At 32.0% G+C, this 24,779-nt stretch overlaps 3 protein-coding genes across 4 annotated transcripts in view; 1 reads left to right on the plus strand and 2 right to left on the minus strand.

The window, feature by feature from the left end:
- The window catches only part of LOC106128269 (Ecdysone-inducible gene E1), a 29,812-nt gene extending 19,201 nt beyond the window's left edge, over positions 1-10,611 (minus strand). Inside the window, exon 1 of the mRNA XM_013326577.1 lies at positions 10,382-10,611. Within this exon, the coding sequence (XP_013182031.1) occupies positions 10,382-10,444 (63 nt within the window). The 5' untranslated portion in view covers positions 10,445-10,611. The remainder of the gene's footprint in view (positions 1-10,381) is intronic.
- A 3,334-nt stretch (positions 10,612-13,945) lies between these two features.
- Idh (isocitrate dehydrogenase [NADP] cytoplasmic) lies at positions 13,946-17,350 on the minus strand. The gene is given in 2 exon segments (NM_001312266.1): positions 13,946-15,331; positions 17,317-17,350. A coding segment is annotated over 1 exon segment (1,227 nt). The 5' UTR covers positions 15,324-15,331; positions 17,317-17,350; the 3' UTR covers positions 13,946-14,096.
- Positions 17,351-17,965: 615 nt separating this feature from the next.
- On the plus strand, positions 17,966-24,779 carry LOC106128530 (uncharacterized). 2 transcript variants are annotated; one of them, XM_013326961.1, is made up of 10 exons: positions 17,966-17,982; positions 18,755-19,004; positions 19,165-19,368; positions 19,544-19,612; positions 19,752-19,886; positions 20,185-20,388; positions 20,631-20,771; positions 20,841-21,593; positions 21,815-22,044; positions 22,307-24,779. In XM_013326961.1, exons 2-10 carry the CDS (start codon positions 18,861-18,863, stop codon positions 22,926-22,928), a joined length of 2,502 nt encoding a protein of 833 aa, XP_013182415.1. In that variant the 5' UTR covers positions 17,966-17,982; positions 18,755-18,860; the 3' UTR covers positions 22,929-24,779. The 2 variants fall into 2 exon arrangements, with proteins under 2 accessions (XP_013182415.1, XP_013182414.1); XM_013326960.1 differs by lacking the exon at positions 17,966-17,982 and having other exon boundaries at positions 18,289-19,004.

Raw genomic sequence — 24,779 nt, forward strand, 5'->3', positions numbered from 1 at the left:
ATTGTGTACAAACTCAAAAAGTACGATGAAAATTTAGGTAAAACAAACACAAAACAAAGATGATAAGCTTTATTTAACACGACTTGCATACAAACAAAACTCTACACTCTTCGTTATGAGATTCAATACTTATCTATGGTTATCATTAACAATAAAATTCACCAAAAACAGTTTTTGAGTTAGGGTATTTAATTATTCAAAAGTTATCTTTTCTTTTTATATGTTTTAATCGTCTCTATAGCATAATTTTAATTTGATTACGATGCAAAAGCGACGGGGATACAGAATAACAACCTGCTATTCATTGTCCGCAGAAATTGATATCTCTTTCGAATAATATTAAACATTTTAATTAGAAATTCGTTTCAATTTAGCTTTATAAATAGTAACCTATTAATTTCAGTTATCGTTGAACTGCTCCCTTCGACGTCTTAAACATTTTATATTTCCTTCAAAGTGGTTTCCAAGTTCCCCTAGCGAGGGGTGCTCGCCTATTAAGACTTGTTTTCGAATTCAACCTCAATATACATATTTAAATTTCTGTCGAGTAAAATATAGGGACATTATAAGTCAGAAATTTTGTTTTAAGAATTTAATGTACAATAAGAGAATTTTGTTAAGAAACAGTTAAATGTATTATGTAGTGTGGACCTAAACGATTTTATTCACCTTGTACCCTTATATTATGTTGCATCATGAGAAACGCGTAATAAATTCAATGAGCCGTACGAATGCAACATATGACTTAGGGTAAACAAACCAGGTATTGTTTGCCAATTAAGAGTTAAGACTCGCTCTCGACGTCGGCACGAAAGTTCCACGCTCTTAAATCATCGAGTTAGATGAAAATGAATTTTATATTCATTAGTTTTAGATTCCATTTGTAAATGGATTTATTAGTATGTACGACGCAGGAAGCAAACGCCTAGAGCTTTTATAATGAGCGAGTGGTGTTGTTTTATAGATGAGCCGGGACGGGGAATCCATCCCGGTATTACATTTCCATTATCACAGAAAAAAAAAACAAAGATGATGTAAAAAGACTACGCAGATATGGAATATTTTTCATATACTTTATACAACTACGTTGAGACAAGGTATTACGTAGACGTTACGTGACTTTTGTTTATGCATTTAATTTATTTGCTTGAAAAAGAATTGCGTCATTTTTAGTAGACTTAGTTTTTTTTTTAAATCTGAATAAAGCCATTCCTTAAAGAAGTTTGTAAGTAGGTAAACAGGATAATAAAATTAATCGTAACTCATTTACCTTATTAATTTGAAAGTCCCACAAAAAAGCAATCAATAATGTAATCAGCGTGCAATCAAATTTTAATTAGATACATTAAAATAATTTGTTATATTTATCTGGAGATGACATTTATTTATAATATTTAATTAAGATGTTTGTATTAAATCAGTAGCAGATTAATGTTTTGAATTCGTTATGTGTTAACACGATATTATTAACGAGATATTTATGTAAATTATTATAAAAATGTTTAGATTTATACCACTGATACTATGAATGTGTCTTAGAATAAAGGGGTATTTGGTCCAAAATTTGCATATGCGAAATGCGGGTTATCTATTTCGATTTTCGCCAATTTTCATGAAAATAACAACAAGCGAAGACTTTATAAAGCTAAATCAATCACAGATAAGGACTGAACATCTTCTGTTTTCAGCAACGCCAAAGAGTATGAGAATAACAGTTAAACAGTTGTAACTCCCAATTGAAGTGAATAAAGTACCTAATCTTGCCTGCAATTTTTTACCCAACTAGTTTTTTTTAGTGACATTCCAAAGCTCTGTGCTGAGATGTCGAGGTCAGGTTGGCGCGAGAATTCGTGTCTACGCAAACTCTTGCGCATTAAGTATACGTAGAAATGCACTTGCGGCCGTCAGTTGCCTCTCGTGTGATTCTATGCTCAGAGTCAATGACCGAGCACGCGCCCTTTACAATGACATCTCTCTTACATTATTTAAGTAAATCTCACGTATATTCAATAAAAACATAAACGAACTGACAATAAAGTCATACTTAGTAACCTATTAACTAAATTGTATAAAGTCAATATTAAAATAAATTTAGTTTGTTGTGTTTAATACAAAAATATTAGTTTTTACTATATTGTTACGAATAAATATCTGATTAAATAAGAAATTAAATGAGGAAAAAGTTAGAAGTAATATAGAAACTTTTTAAATATGAAAAAGTAAAGGAAAAGACTAAAATAAATATTCCGTCTAACTTGTTTCCCTTTCAAAATGCTGGCTGCAAAAATGCCGCCTTTGTATTTTTAAACGAAGTTACATCGTATTTGTTTAGTCTATGTTTCTCCCTCGTTCTGTTGTTACGTGTTCCGATTTACTTTGGTATTGTATATTAGTTTATTGCCTTTACAATATTTTCATCTCGACCTCGCATCAACCCTCCCGTCTAGACTAAAGCTACGATCAATTTATTTAATTTTAGATATTAAATATCTTCGATGGTAGGACTATAACACACACTTTCACTTTCACATTTCTTCAATGTTCATATAACTTAATCGTGATAAATGAGTTTCTTTGCCATAAGATATCAGTGTAAAATACTTTCGCATAACATTAGCATGTCGTTATCAACTGCTTGGGATAATTTAGCTGCAAATTAAAACACTAAGTTGATGTCAATTTAAAAGTGAACTTTCATTAACCGATGTGAAAGTATTGACAGAAATTAAAGCAATTTATATTAGAAATTATGCAACGACCATTACGATTGTCAAGAATTTTTAATTATCTTGCAAATGTAGTTCGATTAGTTGGTAAATAATGACTATGTAATTCTTTTATGCCAGAAAAAGGATAAGATACCTATTAAATTTGGTTTTTCAATCGCTGAGGCTTTCTTATATAAATACGAAGAACTTGTACGTATAGAGGAATTATATTTAAAATTCAGAAAGATTTGCATCTAATATTTCAGGCAAAATTATAACGGACAAGCATTGCCAACATGTCATTTAAGGATAGCAAGCGATGCGTAAATACGACATGACAGACTTGCGTTTGAGCGCAGTAATAGAAAAAAATATTAATAAGTTCTTGGGACCTTTCATACGTACTCGTCTATACAAGACAACTATTCGGATAGCAACAAATATAAATATAGTTACAGAATAACCTTCAGACTTTTAGGAACATACCAAAATTACCAGCAATCCTTATAATGTTTGTCAAATTTTGATAAACAACGAAATTGTATCCCGTATTCACCTCGAACCTAAAAGCGATAAATACAACAAGGATATCTGAGTTCGGTATTATTATAAGCATATAAAATCCATTTTCAATTCAGCAGAATATTTCCTGTCAATAGCAGATACGTTTCAAAGTCCTCCGTGTACAGTCGAACCCGCCACCCTTACGTGGTTATGGCGGGAACTAATCTTCTTTCGCCGATCCGTGTGCCGATATAGAACAGAGTCTATAATTGGGTATTACAGTAATACCTCTCTATTACAATCCTCCTGTGCTTTATGTTACGCTCTAGCAAATATCCTCGATACGGATACTTCGGAGCGGAAAAGTAACGATTATAATAATATAGGAAGCGTTAGAGACTTGTGTCTGGGCATTGATTAAGTTTTCTATTAATTTCAAGTTCGTTTACGTATGAAATATTTGTGAATTACTTATGATCTGCGTAGAAAAGAAATACAAAATTCAATCGTTATGTGGACAGGTGGTGAATAAATTACAAAGTACTAGACATCTAATCGAACATATGTTCTAATGTCATCTGAATCAATATAGTTAAGTTTTATTTTGATGTCCCTAACTGATCGAAATACACTACACAGATGTATAAAAATAGGGCACTTAGTCTTAGTTGTTTTACTGATATTAAGTAGTTACTATAGGTATACAATAATTTCTGTATTTTACATAGATTTCAACACAATGTACAGTCATGTAATGTGAATTTGTTCGTATAATTAATTTTCGATTCGTTTGGGGTGCAACAAAAGTATTCGAGATGCGCGTGTCCAACCGTTTGGATTATTTGTCGACTTGCATTAGAACGGTGCAATTTGGACAGTGATTTATATTTGGGGGGTGAGTGCCACCCTCGCATCGTCACCGGCCACCACATATCGCAAACATTGATTTTTGAAATCAAAATAATATGGACGTTTCGATTTGTGTCAATACCGAGCGAGTATTTTGTTTGTTGTTTGTTGATACACGCAAAATAAACAAGTCGTGGACGGTACGCTAAAGTTTGTTTTATACTTGGAATATAAAGTCCCGGGTGGTCAATATTAATATTCTCGTTAGACAGAGAAAAATCAAGGTGACCATTGTGTTTTCCCACCACCACCTGGACCACTGGAGTTTTGTTTATTTGGTAGATGACTTATAAATTAAGAAGTAGCTGTCAATATTGTTTTCTATTCGTGATGAATTACAGTGTCATTCTGCTTTGCTGCATTTTTTTTCTATAATTTTTATAAAGCAGTTTGATGTCCAAACAATAATAAATGTCTCTTAAAACATTGTATCAAAACATCTAAGAGGGAATCACGATTCGTACTCCCCACAGGATGTGGAACGTAACACTTTGTTTTGTTCTTATTGTTCAAGTGTCAAGACAAAGAAACAACTTTGTACCATCCTTTGATTCATTTAAAAAAAAACTTCATGACAGTCCAATATCGATAAAGTAAGAATAAAGATCACCGTTATGTTTTGTATAAATTCTTTTGTGTCATAAATAACTGTTCTAGTTAATTACAGCTATCCTGATTAGCTTATTGCTTGATAGGGTGTAAGTGGGCCGTACGTCAGATCAGACGGATAAGATATTCTTTTTGCCATTTCCAACTATCATCTGACATCGCCTGTCATTGAGCTAATTAAATTAAAACATCTGAGCATCAACAAAAAGTAATTATGTTTCTGTTTTAAAAAGGAACGATTAACAAGCTGACAAGCAGTCAATTAACAGCAAATATTTTTATTAGACGCCATGTTAACTGTAATCGTCACAGCTGTCGATCTTGCTACATGATAAGAAAAGTGACCGTAATTAAACGGTGATATTTTTGTACAAAATAGGTGTTAAAGTTATTTATATTACTAAATCCGATTCCAATTTTAAAGAATCGGTTAAAATACATATCTTACTAATATTATAAATGCGAATGTTTAGATGTTTGTTTAAAGGTATTTCCAGAACGGCTGAATGGATCTCGATAAAATTTAGAATACATATTGGAAATATTCTGAATGAATACATAGGCTACCTATTATGTTTTTTTTAATTTGTATGCGGACCAAGTCGCGGACGACCGGTAGTTTGATTTAAAACAAACTAGTTAAATTAAACATCAATCAAAATATTGAAAATATTCATAAAATTTGATAGTTAAAGATAAATATTAAAGATATATAAGGCAAGACTAGGTTTCTGTCCATAGATCGATAGGGCGAACAGGGTCGCAGGCTCGACTCGACCGGCCGGCTGGTATGACGCACGCAACGGTACCTATCAGGTTCATTGAGGCGCCTGCTAACGTTTAACTCGCGAAGGGAACGGTGCAAATGTACAGGAATCAAGGGAAGGAAATGTTTATAGCTTTGTGTCACGCATACTGTTATTTTGTCCTTTCACATACTACTAGCTGTTGCACGCGACTCCGTACGCTTGGAATTAAAAAAAAAGTAGCCTATGTGTTCTTCCAGACTATGTTCTACGTCTATGCCAAATTTCAGCGAGATCCGTTGATCTGTTTTCAATTTAGCTTTGGCTTATTGGCGTTATAACATTAGTAAGATTGGAGGTTATGAGCTTTTGTTTAAATAAAATGTAGAGATTAGGTAGAGGAAAAACACAGACTAAAACCATTATATAGTATGTATTTCCTTATTAAAATAAATATATTAATAAAAATAAGTAAGTTGTATACTTGCGCAAGCGACAATTATTATGACTTTTGTTGAACGGAAATCGCTTTGGCACAGTTTTAGGGCACGTAACTCGTTTTTGTAAATTCATAAATCAAGTTATCGAAGCTGACCGGAAATGATCTCGTCTTACTGCGTTTAAAATTTAATCATTTTTCTTTAAATGTGGAAATATTACGATAGTTAATCAACAGTAATAACAGTATTTTTAAATACTTTTACTATTCTAATAGAATATAATTTTATAGATATAATTTAGAGAAGTCTTACAATAATGTAGTTTGCTATTAATAAAAGAGTTAATAAAATCGGTCCAATAGTTTTAGAGTTTTTTCATTACAAACAAATAACAAAAAAAAAAAACAGAATATTTTTAAAGACTAGAAGACAAAAATAGATATTGGTTATCCAACGGTGTTTTATGGATAGATAGCAAGCTATTAGGTAGATGTTCTTTTAGCAAAAAAAAATGTTTAGTTTGAAATCCGTTAGAAGTTACAAGCATAGCTCACGTCTATTGCAAGCTATCGCTATCGACGTAAGAATCGTAAATTGGATAACATTCTTAAGTTAAAAAAAAATCCAATTGAATCATGAAAAAATGTTCCTCCTTTACGTAACCATAATTGGATGCGGTCATTGACATAAAGTTTGCCGGAACATTTACTACATTCTTACGCGATAGAAAAACGTATTGAAGAATCACTTTCGAGTCTAGATTACAATGGGATTTCTATTTGAGAAAAAATGAACAATTGCAATCAACATTTGACGACTTTATCATGAAAGTTTTTATTTGGATCAACACAATAAATAATAACTTACTAACAATGACGTCAGTCTTTAAATAGTAACCATATAAGTACGCGTACTTATTTATTTATTTTAGTTTGTTTAGTGATTTTTGTGCAAATCTCATCATCAACCTGCCCTTATCCGTATCGAGGGTCGGCACAGTATGTACTACTCCTCCATACATCTCTATCAGCCGTCATATCCGAGTCTACCCCCTTCTTACGCATATCCTCTTTCACACAGTCATTCCATACTTTTTTTTGGTCTTCCTCTACCCTTGTAGCCATCCACATTCAATCTCATTACTTATTTTTGTGCAAATCTGATTTATGTATATCAATAAAATATTAAAATGCAGAATTACGTGTCAATTTCTAATTTTTTTTCCGTAATATATTTTAATACAATCTTAACAACATGTAATACCAAATAATTGATGAATGAAATATTTTCTGTTATATTAAAAGTTTACTTAGTTTCTTTTGTTTTGTCCTTGAATCTTATAACTCTTGGATAATATTTGATAGCAGACGACTTAAAACGTCTGAAACCAAATGCAAACAGATCGAAAACACGGAAAGCATCTACCGAGAAAGTTGCACGAATTTCTTACAATGTCGTAATAAGAAATCATGAAGTGGACAATAAAAGATATCCCATATGTTGCATGTCTTAAAACATCATAACGAGAACAGACAGTCAGTCTTATTTCCGATAAATCAGATTTGATTTCTCTTCCTGTTTCCTGTTCGATAGTTAAAGAAACAATTGAAGAATGAATCTAATGTACTTCGTTTATTTTGTCCGCGTTGATTTCCTCGCGCAGACAAGAGGATCAGCAATAAAAACATCTACACATGCTCTGAGAGTAATTGAATGCCCTCCGCGCCCTTCGTACCCTAATTGCACGGTCGGAGATTCCCACGCGTCGCTGTAGATAAAACTACATCTTGGAAGTTTTGTGGAACTACTTTCAAAGTCGACGTACACATAATTTATTAAGTTACTAGCTATCGCCAGCAACTCGGTCTACGCGTATTAGCTTCTAACAAACTACTAAACTAACGCGAGATAGTTTCTAACAAACATCCATCCATTCATACATTCGCATTTATAAAATTAGTAAGTTAAGTTCATGCCAACTGGCGATTGTAGAAAGAAACAAGGCGAGGTAAGTTCACTCTTTATCTACCTTAGTTTTATATTATAAAAAACTTAGGATGAAAATCATTACAAATGATAACCCTTTTTTACATTATGTCCTAAAGTAAATTAATGTAGCTTTCTGGCGGGGTAATGAGTTACGCGTGTTCAAGTAAATTTGAAATCCATTTTCATTGTGTTATTGCATTGTCGAGCAATTTGATTAATCTTAAGACGACTATGAATAGGAAGTATTTGAACTAGAGCTCGTAATTGGAAGCAACCAAGCGGCGCTAGTAATTGATACAGCTAGATAGCGGTTCTCTACCGACAAACACTAAATACGCCCTTTAATGCATATACCATATCCATAGTTTGAGGTCGGGGTAATGTAAACGATGTATTACAATTGTAGTTACCGCCTCCGAACTTGTATACTCCGTGTTACTATAGAATGCAATGTTGCAATACATACAGTTAACGGAAACGATAGTTATCTTGTTTCTATCGGCCGCTAAAGCTCGTATGCAGGATTTTTAATTATCACTCATTGCGGATAAATTATACGAGTAGATGGTTACGAATTATGATCTACATAATTGTTAGCTTACTTTGTGGCGTTGATTTAGATTAATCCAATTATTTATTCCATGACAATAGATAAATTAAGTCTAGGATTATAGATTGAAACTAAGATATAGGATGGCTTTTATACAATTTTTTTAGGCAAATTTAATCAGCATTATACGTATAGTTAACAAGTCATTTCTAATCACAACTTTTAGTTGGTGTTATGAGAAATTTCTGAAAACTTACGGCTAAAATCTGTCTACATAGATAATTTATTTTTTACCCTTGTGATACTAATATTTTTTTTGTACATTTACTATTATTTCTTTTACCATTCCAACTAAGCTCTAGGCTTGTGCTGGTATGGTTTACGACAATAGTCGAATGGCGGGATTCGAACCCCCGTTGTCGTGTTCGGAAATCCGTACTCTTAACCATTAGGCTATTTACGCTTAATAATATGTGTATAACAAGAATTCGAAGAATATAAGCGTTGTTGAAAATTGTTATGTATTTTATGTAATAGAATTTATTATAACTTTACTATGGAGAACACTTTCACATAACTAGCCGTGTATTTTAGAAATAACATTAATCAGCCTTGAACACTTATTTATCTAACGACAGGTGCTTGTCGTTTCTATACAAATTACACGTTTCTTATGTAAAATTAAATCTTAAGTATTCAGATTAAAATATCGTTTAAACAAATTCTTGTTGGAAATATTGAAACATATTACGACTTCATAAGTTAACTTTCGCACAATTAAACCTATCCTTCGATTAAAAGACTAAAATAGGTAGTCACAAATTCTATATATGTTGGTCATTTAGATATTTGGTGCTTTTAGTTAATTTGTGAAAATTGTGAGATAAAATAAAGCAATATCTTACTAATATTATAAATGCGAATGTTTGGATAGATGGATTTTTATTAGAGGGTATTTCTACAACTGCTGAACAGATCTCGATGAAATTTGGCATAGATGTAAAACATTGTCTGGAAGAACACATAGGTTACTCAATTAGGTTTTATATAGTTATGAGAGAAAAAGTATTTTGTCAGAAATATATTATAATTTACGAGTTTTAGGGTAAAAAGTGTTGTTTGTTTATGGTTTATGGGCTTTGATTGGATACCGGTGTATATTATGCAATTTATATTAATGTGTTTGATGATGTGAGGGGCGAGAATTTTCCAAAACTGCCATTCGAAAAATCATCTACTTCCTTCGATTTTTATGTTTTTTCAATAAAATTGTTTTTAATTTTAGTTTCACCAGTGGATTCTCATGATTTAGGTTATTGTGGTTACTGCATTTTTATAAATTATTTTGCAATCTAAGTGCAAGAAGATGTGCAAACATCATTAATCGATAATTGCACTTAGAATTAATTGCTGGGTACCTCAAAATCGTAGCTTCGCTGACGTTTTGTTAGAAGTGCGTATTAGCGACTTTAGAATGATTTTTATCTCAGGTCAAAGGTAACAAATCACAGACAAAGGTCAAAGTTAAAGGTAACCTTTTCCCCGGGGACTTTTGATACTCGACCTTTATAACATTCTAAGAAAAACAAGATTATATTGGTAGTACAAAAGTGTTTACTTGGAAATCACCTACTCCTATTTATTTTACCTAGTTTTTATTAATGATAAGTACAATTATATTTTTTATATTATTTATATTTTATTTTAATCAGGAAAATATATTATTTATTTCCTAATGCTATTTTCTCTATCTATCCAAAAATATTGTTTCGTTATGAATTAAATTTTCTTTTGATGTTTGATGGTGAAATAAAAACGATATATATACTACCTTAAAAATTATTATATTTTTAATTTTCCTGCTGATTAGTTTGAAAATTAAAATAATTAATACTTACATAAATATGAAAAACATTAAAAACTTACCAATAAAATGTTTACGGCGATGAAGCATTGTAAGTACAACAAAAAGCTTGGGTTTATTGACATCGTTCACGATTGGCACATAAACTATCGGTTGGGGTTGGTTTGTTATTATAGTGTTGAAATACGCGCGATCTCTACGCCGTAACTGGATTGGAGAACTGAGAGCGCGACACACGACTATCCGCGTTGGCTAAGCCCGCCAAACTGAAGAACCAAAGCACCGTGAGAGCTTCGCGAACCGTCTTTGAATGGCCCTCACTCCACTCAGAGGGAGAAACGCAGGCTCCCCCTCGCAGGGGAAACCGTCAACCGCCTAGTTTACTAAGAAAAGTTATTTGCTCCGATCACCGCACTGAGATTTGCTATAATAGAAATCGAAACCGATTTGTGTCGTTTTTACAGGATTCTTGAAAGGATTTAAAAATGATTCGATTTCATAGAATCAGAATTGAAGGTACGTATCAGAATATTTTAGCTTTATGTAATTTAATAGCAATTAGGTGGTTTAGAATTCAGAATCCATACATTTATTGAATTCTCTTATAATCAATGGATTATTTAATCAAACATTTTTAAATAAATGATTCTTCTAAATCAATCATGCGTATCGATTTTTTTGGCTTTTATTTAAAACGTTTGTATATGAAAATGGTAAAATATTTTATTCATTTGTTAGCAATATTTTTTCGGCTTTATTGGAATTCTGAGTGTTTGCTCTGAATTTAAACCACCATAGATCTTTTTACATTATGATTGAAAAATGAAATATCTACCTATAATATTTCATTCTTGCTTGTACGATTACTTGTGAATTAATTACATTATAATCACAATTAAGGACATATGCAATTGCATATGCGTTGCATACTCGACTGCATAATCGACGTAGGAGAGGATGCACAGAAATAAAATATTTCCCCTTTCCATGCATCCTCTCATTCGGAAAGTCCACTTCCACTTCCCATCGTTTCCTTAAAAGAAAAACGGTGGGATGAGAAAGAGGACTAAATTAGGCCTCCGGGACGCACACTCATCAGACGAAACGCGGAATTGCACCCACTTCACGCCTGTCTTCTGTGTGGTCGTGGTATTTTACCGGGCGAGCCGGGCCAATTCGTGCGAAGATGTTAAAGCGGGCTCTACCACTGTTAAAATAAATATTTGGACTTAGTCGTACGGCGGGAAAAAATAGGTTCAATGGCTTATAAAGATTTGCACCTAACTTAAAATAAGTCTAATTAAGATAAAATTTCAGGGTGAATAACCTTTGTATTCTTCGTTTACTCACAATGGTATAATAAATTTGATTAACTTTAACAATTATAACGGATTAATTTGATGCTAGAAATAATACTAACAAAAACATCTGAAATACAAACGTTTGAAAACGCCGACATGAGAATAAAACAACATTTTTATATGCATTTAAAAACCACAATTCTTTAATCTCTATGTATATTAAGCAAAAGTTTGTATAATTTAATTGTTGTATATAAGTAATTTTTTGCGGCAATTAGCAGCTTGGTTTAGACTATTGTTTTTTGTCTCTTAATATGCATAACGATAATCACTCGAGCGTGCCAGGACTAAACAGGTTATGATATGTAGATAAGATATTTATTTTTTTGCTAATTTGTTCTATCTTAAAAAATATAAAACACTAGCAGTCGACTCCGTCCGCGCGAAATTAATAAAAAACATAATTAGTAGCTTATGTGTTCTTTCAGACACAGTACTCTATGTAAGCCAAATTTCATCGAGATCCGTTCAGCCGTTCTCGACATACCTTTAAATAAACATCCATCCACGCATCTATCCATCTAAACATTCGCATTTATAACATTAGTAAGTCTTTATCTGATAGATGGATGGACGGATGGATGGATGAATGATTGAAGGTACCTCTAGAAAGGCTGAACGGATGTTAATGAAATTTGATATACATACAGAATATAGTCTGGAAGAACTCTTAGGCTACTAATTGTTATTTTCAATTCCGGTCAGAGTCGCAGGCGACCACTTGTATTTTAATAACGTGAACTAATATTTAAACAAAAACTACAAATCGTCAGCGACACAGACAAAATTGTGTGGAGTCATCAATCAAATAATTATCATGCTGTTATCAATAATCTCATTAGCTTTGCAATTGTAAGTAGTATTTGTATACTCGTAGTTTTTTATTTCTTGAATTATATAATGCAATAATTCCATCAAACAGAAAAATAAGTCTTAAGTATGACTTAATTTCATCGAAAATTTGATCGTTAAGAAACTTCTTGTCAACAAATGATCTTCTAAAATATTGCTTTGGTATTATAACAGGCGCAAAGTATTGTCTGTTATTTTATTTTCGAACAGAAAGTTGTTATACACATATATTTGAGAGATTTCACATAAATACACATATATCAGGTATTAGGTACAATAACTGATATAAAATTCTACTATATATCTAGTATATATAACTATTTATGAATAATTGCGGAATTATTGGCATTTTATTTAACAAATAATCATACGTTTGTGAAATGTGTAAATTAATAAACAAGCTAGGTATTTAAGTTTTAAATATTTATATTTAATCGCGTAAATATGAAGCAATGAAATGTAATAAATGTTTTTATTATTACAACTTTATCATTGTCTAATTGTTTATCGCAGATAATAAAGAAACAATAATGAAGTTTTACTTATATAACTATTTAAGATGTTTTAACGCGTAATAATTTCTAATGAACTAATGTAAATGGTATTTGCAATGACAATTATCATATTAGTTTATCAAACTATTAATATAACTTTAATTAATAAGTATCTAGCTGTTTAAAAATTTGTATGGAGAACATGTCTCTAAACAGTCTTATAGTTGGTCACTTCAACATATGACCGGTCATTTCATTAAATGATTGGCATAAGAAAGTCAGTGACTTTAAATATCTGATGCAATACGTTGATTATTATATCTTATCGACAAACTATTTATGTTATGCAAATTTTATAGATAATGTTTACCAATGAAATACTGTGGATATAGTACGATATTGCCACCTCTCCACTAGGCAAAGGCTTAAATCGCATCTATATTTATTTTATTTGTTGAACGCAGTTATAAGTAGCAGTGCCACTAGTGACTAAGCAGTTAATTTCTTCAACACCGTAGGTGACCTTTCAGATAAAATATGCACGTGGAAAATATAATCAAAATGAAAATTAGCGTTTCACAATGAATTCGTAGTTTTGATAATAGCGATAGTTCAATTATTTCAGTTTATTATTACTTCAGATTCAGCCGACCAAATTCACTTTACCAGCAACAACTACTGTTTATCAATGCGGTAAATGAATATCAATTTAAAATGACCTTGAGTTAACCAATGCGATAGTGCTGATTACACGGCACCTCGCTGTTATACGTTGGACTGTTATCTAACCACTTAAATATATTTACCTTCAAATAAAAACACAAAGTATAATATGAAAATGTATGCGTAATATGGAATAAAATCGAAAGTGTCTTGTGATTCTTCCTATAAAAATAATCTTAAGAAAAAAATAAAGACGAAAAAAACCACTGAGTATTGTTTATTAATACTTTTTATAAATAAATGCCATACAATAAAAATCCCTCAAAATCCTTGCACCATACATTGATTAAATATATTAAGTAGACAAAAAATTATATTCATAAATTACTTTTGTGACATGTTATGAGTCATTTCCCCAAACTTTTCTTAAGATTTTCAGCCAATTTGTCCATAAATTCAAAGGTTTCGCAATAATCGGATCTCTTCACATTATTCATACCCTTGATGCAAATAGCAAGATCCTTTGTCATAACTCCAGATTCAATAGTATCGATACAAACACTTTCCAAAGTTTCAGCAAACTTCTTTAATTCATCATTGTTGTCAAGCTTAGCTCTGTGCAACAGACCTCTAGTCCAAGCAAATATAGAAGCAATTGGATTGGTCGATGTTTCCTTTCCTTGCTGGTAGAAACGATAATGTCTAGTCACAGTACCATGAGCTGCTTCAGCTTCTACAGTTTTGCCATCTGGACATATCAGAACTGATGTCATCAGACCCAAAGAACCGTAACCCTGAGCAACCGAGTCCGACTGGACATCTCCATCATAATTCTTGCAAGCCCAAACAAATCCACCTTCAGACTTCATGGCATAAGCAACCATATCATCAATAAGCCTGTGTTCATACCAGATACCAGCAGCCTCGAATTTTGCTTTGTACTCACTGTCGTAAATTTCTTGGAAGATATCCTTGAAACGACCATCATACTTCTTGAGAATGGTATTCTTCGTACTCAGGTAAAGAGGGTATTTCCTGTCTAAAGCATATTTAAACGAAGAATGAGCAAAGTCAACAATGGATGCATCAGTATTGAACATTCCAAGTGCAACTCCAGCACCCTTGAAATCGTTAACCACATGTTTAATGGGTTCTCCAGATGGTGGGGTCCAGATAAGCTCCAGTTTACCTTCTCCGGGAACGACAAAGTCTGTTGCTTTGTATTGATCAGCGTGTGCATGACGACCAATAATAATCGGTTTCTCCCATCCGGTTACAAGACGAGGAATGTTTTTGCAGATAATAGCTTCCCTGAATACAGTTCCGCCAAGAATGTTCCTAATTGTTCCATTAGGACTTTTCCACATTTTCTTTAACTTAAACTCCTCAACCCTCTTTTCGTCAGGAGTAATTGTTGCACATTTGATTCCAACATTATATTTTTTAATTGCATTGGCACAATCAATGGTCACTTGGTCTTCAGTCTTGTCACGGTATTCCATACCTAAATCATAGGTATGTAATTCTATGTCTAAAAAGGGCAAAATCAATTTATCCTTGATAAGATCCCAGATGATTCTTGTCATCTCATCTCCAAGAACATCAACAACTGGTCCTGCCTTGATTTTCGACATGTTGGAATCTGTAAAGAAAAAATATTTGAATTTTAAATGCATTTTCGGAGTCACGGGCAACAGCTACTATAAAATAAAACATTATTCTACAATTTATAAATCAATTTCCATGTCAATTCAATTATATCAGATAATATAATAAAGCCACAAATATAGTTAAATCTGATTAAGTATTTTGTACTTTAATTATTGTCGCACTTCCGTATTCAAATGTAACACTCAATAGAAATTAAAATAACAAATAAGTAAAGAATCAGACATAATAATACTTAGGCATATATTATGATTATTTTTGAATACAGTAGAGGTCAAAGTCAAAACTTTAGTTAAAGCAAACAGCCTTGGCAAGAAGCGTGTACTTTGGATCAACACTTGATATTTTTATTCTTGTAATCATTTTGTAAAGAACAATAACAACACAAATCTGAATACAATGACTGAGGCTGAGTGGATATTACGAAAGAAACATTTTCAAATAATATGATGGATGTAAAGATTTCTTTATGAAGAAATTTGCAGGGGAGTGAATTTATAGAAAGATAAATTTCATCTTTCTGTACATCCTCCCTGTATAGATTTATGGTATGCAACCCATCAACAACTTATTTGGAGATATGGGCAGCAATCTGTACTTCAGCAAAAACAGGCAGCTGTTATCCCAATTACAACCTTTTAATATAAAATAAAAAAGATATAAGGATAACTTACACCACAGCGGTAGAAGCCTGTTGCTAGTTAGACAAGCAAAAAATTAATTGCTATTAAAATTATATTGTTTAATGTATTCAGTTTTACTTTTCTTTATTCCAGTTATGATAATTGCATTAAGATATACCCTGCATAAATTGAAATTGCCATTAGTATGTAATATTTTTGAACTAAAATATAATCATCTTATTAATATTAATGCCTTTTGATAATAGCTCACATAATAGATAGAAGCTAATAACTAGGTCAATAACCTATATAGTTATCGCACAACTGACAATTGCAGAGGAGTGTCAGATGTCAACATAATAATGATGTAACGGTATGCAAAAACACTGATCGCTTTAGATATACACTGGATAGGTTGCTGTTTGGAAATTACAGCTTTTACTTTGTTTATATTTAAAAGTACAAATCAAAGTTATTGTCAGCTAATTTACACTACAATCATAACCACTATAATCAGCGTCAAAATGGCAAAAATAAAAAAGTTGTTGATGCAAATTATTTCTATCTATACTAACATTATATAGAGGAACAGTAAATATTTTTGTATGCAACAAGTAAACTCAAAAACTACTTGACTAATTTCAACAACACTTTTGACTTTAGAAAGCTACATTATCGCTGAGTGGCTTGTCTATATTTATTATAATTAAATGAATAAAAACATATGAACCCCTTATAAATCGTCGTTTTGTGCTTATATAGGTCTTATGTGCTTACATATATCTAATTCATTAGAGTTAAATAGAAATAATGTATTTCAATTCTCTATACAATAGAGTGCAACAAAAAATTCAGGAATGGTCTTTCTTTTCATCTTTTAACTGTTTACCCTGTGTGACTTTTCCCTTCTTTTTAATTAGAAAAAACTTATACGATATGCCTTTTTAGTCAATTCACCATTAGGTAATAATGACTGACAAAGAATGACAGTGATACTTTTAACTAAATCTTGCCAAACTTGTTTGCCGTACAAAGTTCAAAATTTAAATATTAACATATTTTACAATTTTTAAAGCAGAAATCATGATGTGGCACAATAAAACATCGAGCTTATAATGTAAAATTAAAAATTAATGATCATAATATGAAATTATCAAATCATAGGTATTTCCTTATTTTCGATCCTTATATACAATCAATATTTAACGACGGAAATTGTAAATACAAGAAACAGTTCTAGGTAGTATCCTACACTAATACACTAATTATCTAGTTAATTTTATTCTTGCAACCTAACAAAATTAACCAACACTGTATTTTATTGGATTTCATTTACCTACGAATAAACCGCGTCACCACTTCTAAAACCACTTGAGTGAAGTAATTGAAAATTGAATTTTATTGAATGCAAATGAAAACTTGAAAACGAATGACTAAAACTTTTATAGCTCAATGACGTCAATGACAGTGACGGATCCTAAAACAGATCATATTTCTGCTTCAAAAATGGGCATGTATATGACTAGACTATCGATAAGTCGAAGAAATTCGGAAAAATAATCGATGATATTTTGAATCTCGTGATATCGAAATCTTAAAAGGTCCACCACAGATTGTGATAATGTAATTAGATCAACGAGACGCCAAGAGCAGTGGTAGTCCGCAGTAGAGGTAGAGGCAAGTAGAGGTAGTCAAGCACCAAGGTTGCCCAACTTTAGTGGACGGAGGAGGAGAAGAACAGAAAGAGGATATTTCCCCATTTCACCCCTCCTCCATCCAATCAACTTTTGACCGTATTGCAGTGTCAAGATTATTAATTCTTTACTTTCATCGATATGTTGAAAGTACATCGATAAGATAGATAATACAAATATTTCACATGAGCATCTCTAGTATAGAGTGAACGAATGAAACTGAATCATTGATCATTTGTTTGTCGGGTCTAGGTTTTCTGCGAGTTGAGTTACCATTTTATTATACTTTCATTTCTTTACTATTTTTGGTAAGTTCTTGGTGGGGAAATAGCCGAATGATCAAAAAAATCAATACAGAAATCAGTTAAATATTTAATTTGTTTCCTTTTTGTAAAATTATGGTAAACTATTCCGTAAGTTAAAACTTTCAAGAGGTACCGTAAATATTTAAGTAATATAGTTATGTGAACAAAAAAAATTATAAAAGGGAAAATAATAATTAAATCTGGCATTTTTGGAAAGGTGTTAGTGAACTTCATTTTATTTTATATACTCTTTGGTGAACTTTATGTTAATACAATATTTGTTTTAATTAACGCATTTTTACACATTTTTACTTTAAAATGATTAAGCAGGAAATTCTTTTAAATAAACATCTACTTTCTGTAAACATATTTTAAGTAGTCCGATGATGCGTTAGATCTGGGTAATCATAGGTATCTTAACTAAAATTGAACATTTGCCGATTAGCTCACGGTTCACTTGTATGATGCAAATTGGTCAGAGATCAGATCAATTTGTACCTGTCTAAAGTAATTATTTTTCGTGTTTCTAGCTGTGAAGTGTTACTCAGTAGGCTCGTCGTCAAATTTGAAAAATAAGTCTTTTTATCGTATTTATTTTTTCGGTGTAGTTTTTAGTAGATTTGGGTAGTCTTTTAGATAGACAATTGTCAACATCAAACAATCTGAATCTATGGCCGTTTATGAATAGTTGACTTGAAAATTGAAGTTGAAGGTTGAAAATTGATTTCCCCTTGTTCATTTTTTAATTATTCTTTTATATTCTGAATGAAATAAGAGTTTAATGTTGGGGGAGACTAAATTAAACATTGCATAAATCATGGTGTAATCGAAAATTAAGGTGAAAATAGCTTAGTATTGTAACTTTATGTTACCAATTCGAAATGGTGATTCAGAAGACTTGGAGTAATGTGGATGTAGCAAAGAATGCTATTCCTACAGAAAATCAGCCAGCTACTCCATGGAATTTTCAAGCTCCTGTTAAAGCATTAACTAATCGAGCAAATCCAACAATTAATATGCAAACGGTATGTATACAAAGCTTATTTACATATTGATTAAATTCGTCAGTTTTAGAGTTGCAATGTACTTGATACTGTATCATGTGTCAAAATATATGTTTTCGTTTATATTGCGATTCTAGTCAGAATATCCCTTTTTAAATGAAGGTGAATATGCCTTTTCCAGAAACAACCAATAACTCGACAAATAGCGATTAATACCTTGGCCACCATGCACAGGCGCTTTAGTCTGCCTGGTCCTGTACAGCCACATTCAAGGCCTATTGCTGAGTTCCGTGCTAGTGCTAATAAATCATTGGATATGCTCCGGCAAACCATTCAGTCAGCTGTTACTAGAGAAATCGATCAGGTTATCAAGAAGTATTTAGAGGTATGTATTAAAGGAAGAACAAAGTATCTTACAATTAATATCCAATGTATACTAAATTATAAACTCTTCTACAAGTAACCTTGGCTATTTATTTTAGTTATCTATTAATTTCAGATGCAAGTATCTAAGCTTTTTTGTATCAATAAATTTTATTTATTTTCCACATTTTTTACAGAAATTTTTTGTCCCTGCAGTAAACAATATAAGATTAAACTTGGGAGATGAATCTGTTAGTGAAGATCAGGTAAGTAATTGTAATACAAAAATTTATATTATAAAACATATAGACAGGACATGGTTCCTAATTGTTTCAACTTTTACTTGAAAATCCTTTGTCTGTTTGTTAAGTCTACAACATTATTTGTCTTCATTTACCTTTGTAGGTGAGAGCAGTGTGTCGTGCAATGTTAGATGCTACTAGACTGTTGTATACCACACCATCTCGCCCTGTAACTACAACTAATGAAGCATGTGAAAGTACTAATGAGACAGCTGATACAAGATTTACTAAGCAAACTGTAAGTAATTAGAGCAAAATGTAATTTAGAAGTTAAGATGGCTGTAGGAGGTCATACAATGAATCTTTACCATAGTTTTGAGTATGTTGACTTCTGGGTTCTCAAAACGCTTCTTTTACTCATACTAATACACCTGTAATATAACAAGCTGAAGGAATTTGACCCTACCGTAATAGAAATGATTCGTTCCACATTATTATCGTGCATTGATTGTACATTCTTTGACTTAACAATCCTATTGTTTAGTTGTTTTAGTTTAAATTAAAATGCATGTTTTAATTTTTGAACTTCATTCCAGTTACAGAGTCAATTACAAAGTAAAAGAAAAGAGCAAGATATTGATTCGGATTTGACTAATAAATGTAAGAAGATTAAACAGGAACAAATAGTCGAGAATGCTGTATCTCCAATGCCTGCTCACTCACTAAGAGATCCAGAGAAGTGGAATCCTGCCAGGCTGACTCAGGATACACTTTTTATAATGGGATCTCATGCTCATAAGGTAATTAGGATAGAAAAAACTATATATGTAAACATTTTTCAATAGTACTAGGTAAAACATGGGTGGTCACCAAAAATTGTATGTGACAGTTGCCATTAGACAACCTTGCATAGTTTGCATAATCTAAGTACAAATTTTATTTGATCGAAGCAGTTATACCTGAAGATAAAAATATTACTTAATACTGTTAGTACTACTATAAAATTTTCATTGACATGAGATGTTTCTTATTGGTATTTTAGGTTTTGGGACTTGGCAATGCAAGAGGGCGTTTGTATACCAGACATTCTGGTTTGCTCAGATATCCTGCAGACACTCTTGACAAAGAATGGATAGCCAGTCACAACTTAGTCAATGCTGTTGGTGGAAAAACTTATATAATGGTGAGAAAATTATACAATTTTTGGGTACCATGGAATTGGGATAATTAATAATATTTAATATTGTTTCAGGTTTTAGAAGATATTGAAGAACTTGCAACCAGTGATACTTATAAGCATAGCTCTTTGCCTATGCTCGGTGAATTAACAGGATTTAAAGTGCCACCGTTTATGTTAAGAAAAATAAAGGCATATGTTTTAAAGAAAATGCTCAGTGGTGATATTGGAAATGCCGATAGTCCTCAACCATCAACTAGTAATTCAAATCAGGAGGAAAAATACAAAGTGGACGATATAAAGTTGGAGAGCCATGACAATTTTGATAGTAGTAATTTTAATGCAAGTCAGTACATGACTAATCCAGATACTGGTAGAGAGTATGCCGATGTATCGAATATGCTTAAAGAAGATACTGATTTTGCTGATATTAAAGTTGAAGATATGGACGATATAAAAGTTGAAAGTTTCAAAGTTGAAGATTTGGATGCGATAAAAGTTGATACAATTAAAGTAGAAGATATTGATGTGAGTGATATAAAAGTCGAAAATATCGACGATATAAATGTTGAAGGAATCAAAGTTGAGGATATAAAATTAGAGAATGAAGACGCATTTTCACTTTGCAAACAAACAGATGATGTACAGAATCATTTAGTCGATGGTTTGCTTGAAGCGGACATAGAGTTTTTGAGCCGTAATTTAGGTAACATTGAAAGTGATGCGGATGCAAGGAAGACAATTGAAAAATTAACAGGAGCCAATCCCGACACGATTACTTTGGTTGGAGATGAATTTGATTTAGGAACTACACTCAACACAGATAATGTATACATTTCTTGATATTTTTTAAATTTTAATTTTTTTAAATGGTAACATTTTTGTACTCAAAAATTCTGTTAGGATACTACTCATTTCAAGACAATTTTTAGATATCAAATCAAATTAAAAAATAATCAAAACAATTGTGTTTTAGTACAAATTCTTGTCATTCATAATTCAGTGAATTTGTCAATGTTTCATAATCTAATATGAATCTTGTCTTTCAGTTTGGGGGTAGTCAGAACACAAAGTGTATAACAGTGGCATCAACTACAAGTGGCATGGTACACAGTGTGCCTGTCGCTCACATTGCCACGCCTCGCATTACAGGCAGCACTTTGCACTACTACACGAGCTCCGCGGGGCCACAAACTGCTTCACGGACTATACACCATCTACCGCAAGCCACTGTCACTATACAGAGTATACCTGGGTCTACTTCGCAGATGATTCGTGGGTGAGTGCTTACTTATTTTCTGTTCTTTTTATGCTTATATTTCTTTCATAGGCTAGGAATTTCTTTGTTAAATAACACATATAAGTAGAAAAAAAAACGATGATTGTCTCTGTTTAATAGAAATGCAACATATTACTTTAATAGCTAAGAAATTTGACTGTTACTACGTTTTTTGGGGTAAAAGCGTCAGTACCGCCTAACATATCCACTAAAATATTTTTTAAGTGCAGGCAGTTATTTAATAAATATTACCCTTTTGCAGATTACCTATAAACACAAAGACAGGCACAATCAGTACGGTCATGTCTCAGGGTACCGCTGGAACTATTATTGGCTTCGGTACACGTTCATCAAATGCCACAGTTCTCAGTACCCCAGCGCAGTACATCAATGTATCATCAAAATCATTTCCAACGGGAAACATTCTACATAATGCTATAGTTTCAAGAAACATCGTGAATAGAAATAACGCGACCACAACTGTCTCGTTCACCGCAGTTCGAACACCGACGCATACGACATCGTCCAAAATAAGTTCAGTGCTAACTAATTCTAGTGATTTTGATACGATATCTACTAAAGATATGATTGAAAATGCTACCAGTTCTTCGGTTATGTTGAAAAAAGTGCTTACTCTCGGTAGCTCTGGGGTAAGTAAATCGTTTATGATGCATAACACCCAGAAAGTTTTATCTACGGGTTTCGCGACAGGCGCGACCCCACCACCGAATGTAACTATAGTCAGTTCGGGTACTAGTGGTGGGATTTTGAATCATACTTCTAATATAGTATGTCCCACATCTGGCAATTTGAGTGCCACTCATGCCACATTGTCTGCATTGTTGGCTTCAAATGCCGACAATGTTCAATGCACACAAAATTGACAGCAATATTATATTGCAGATTAATTGAATTGTTCTCATTTGTAATATTTTATATTAAACTTGCTAAAATCCAATGTAGGTTTCAACCATTTTTAAATATCTTAGTAATTAGTAATAATCTCCATTATATTGACTATAATATGAAGGAAGAGGAGAATTGTCTTAATATAAATAAAAAAAAACTTTGGCTACAAATAAGAAGTTACAAAATGTCAAAAATTAAATTAAAATAAATCCAGACTTTTTTAAAGCTTTTGTGTGTACTTACTGGTTGTAATTGTGTCAAATTAAATGAACCATTCGTTCAGAACGCTCACTTTGCTTTAAGTATTAGCATTAGCAAATATTGTGCGAGTCTTTGTGATTTGTCTGTCACCTTAAGGTCTTTATCTACCTCTTATGTTACCTGACTGATAAGCTTTTTATAATTAGTCATTTAAAACTTTTGGTGTCATCTTTGTGTTTTGTTTATTATGTAATTTTAACACTATTGCAACGACAATAGAATTCTAATTTGAATTCTAGATATATTGCTATTTCTTTTATTCTCTTCGACAAAACAGGAAAGACTCTTAAGGTACACGTCCATTGGGCCGAAAGGACGCACCGCACGCACAGATTAAATGCGTGCGGTACGTCCGTTGCGAGCCAATGGACGCGTCGTACCTTTAGGAGCCTTATATTTAAACTAATGAAAATATAACGACTTAATTTTTTGTTTTGCGTAACTTTTTTTTTAATATTTATAAGGTAAACGAATCTCTGACAACGGTGACACCAATTTAGTTAAAAATATTTTAAGCTTTCCTATTGGAAGTTATGGTTGTGTTTTTTAATCCAGGGTAATTTGTGACTGCATTAAATCAGTATTATTTACTTGATATATTTTTCTAAGTATCTTTTTCGAAATATTTTTCAGTGTTGATTTTTATCTTAACATTGAAACTGTGCTTGAATTGAAACGTTTTAATGTATACTGGTATCTTTAAGAACTTTGTAGTATTAAGGTAAGTCAAAAGGTAGATGTTTTTAGATAAGGATTTACTCTTTAAAACTACATTGATATTAGAAACATTTTAAATTGTCTAGGAATACTAAGTTAATTGTTAAAAAAATTACCCTTACCCTAAAATTCTATACCCCAATGTTTTGATTTTGGTGTTTGAAATTGTTTGAGATTAGAGCTTATGATTCTTATTTATTATATTTCAGAGTTTCTTGATTCCACGTTTTAAAGTTTGAAACGTTATCAAAGTTGATTAAGGTTATTGCATATATATTTTTTTTGATTACCCAATGGCGGCCAAATTTAACTGCGTTGTTGACGTGTTATTTGTTCTATCAAACATATAATTTTATGACTGAATTACATCATCACGAAATTCCATTTCAAATACGGGTTTTTGCATTAATAATAGTGTTTATAACTATTATTATTTCAGTAGTCATATTTGTATGGGAAAAAAACTTAATAATTCACAATAACATTATGAGATTAGTAAATTTTTGTTAAGAGTTACTAAGTTTTACAATATGAATAAAGATGATGTATATATTTAAATTGTTACATACTAGATGTCCCCGATTTCGTTCTTGCGGAATTAAAAATCTAGAAACAAGTAAAGTCTTTGTCACAAGGGGATAGTGCAGCTTCCAAATTGTTAAATAAGTTGTAAAATCAGTTCAGTACTTTCAGAGCCTATTCAATGCAAGCAAGTAATCAAATCATTCCTTATAATGATGGTACAGATTTTTAAAGTATTACTTAGACATTCCATAACAATACTGTTCAAGATTCAGAGCAAAATGTTGATAAAAAATAGTTTTTTTCAGTCAGTTTTATAAAAAATG

Source organism: Papilio xuthus, unplaced genomic scaffold, assembly GCF_000836235.2.
Source record: "Papilio xuthus unplaced genomic scaffold, Pxut_1.1 DF828780.1, whole genome shotgun sequence".
NCBI classification, from domain to species: Eukaryota; Metazoa; Arthropoda; class Insecta; order Lepidoptera; family Papilionidae; genus Papilio; species Papilio xuthus.

What these genes read in the sequence shown, in the direction of transcription:
- LOC106128530 (XM_013326961.1), top strand. Translation starts at nt 18,861, where the DNA reads ATGGTGATTCAGAAGACTTGGAGTAATGTGGATGTAGCAAAGAATGCT. An exon ending in TGGGATCTCATGCTCATAAG is followed by an intron (nt 20,389 to 20,630) that starts GTAATTAGGATA and finishes TTGGTATTTTAG; the next exon opens with GTTTTGGGACTTGGCAATGC. An exon ending in CTACACTCAACACAGATAAT is followed by an intron (nt 21,594 to 21,814) that starts GTATACATTTCT and finishes CTTGTCTTTCAG; the next exon opens with TTTGGGGGTAGTCAGAACAC.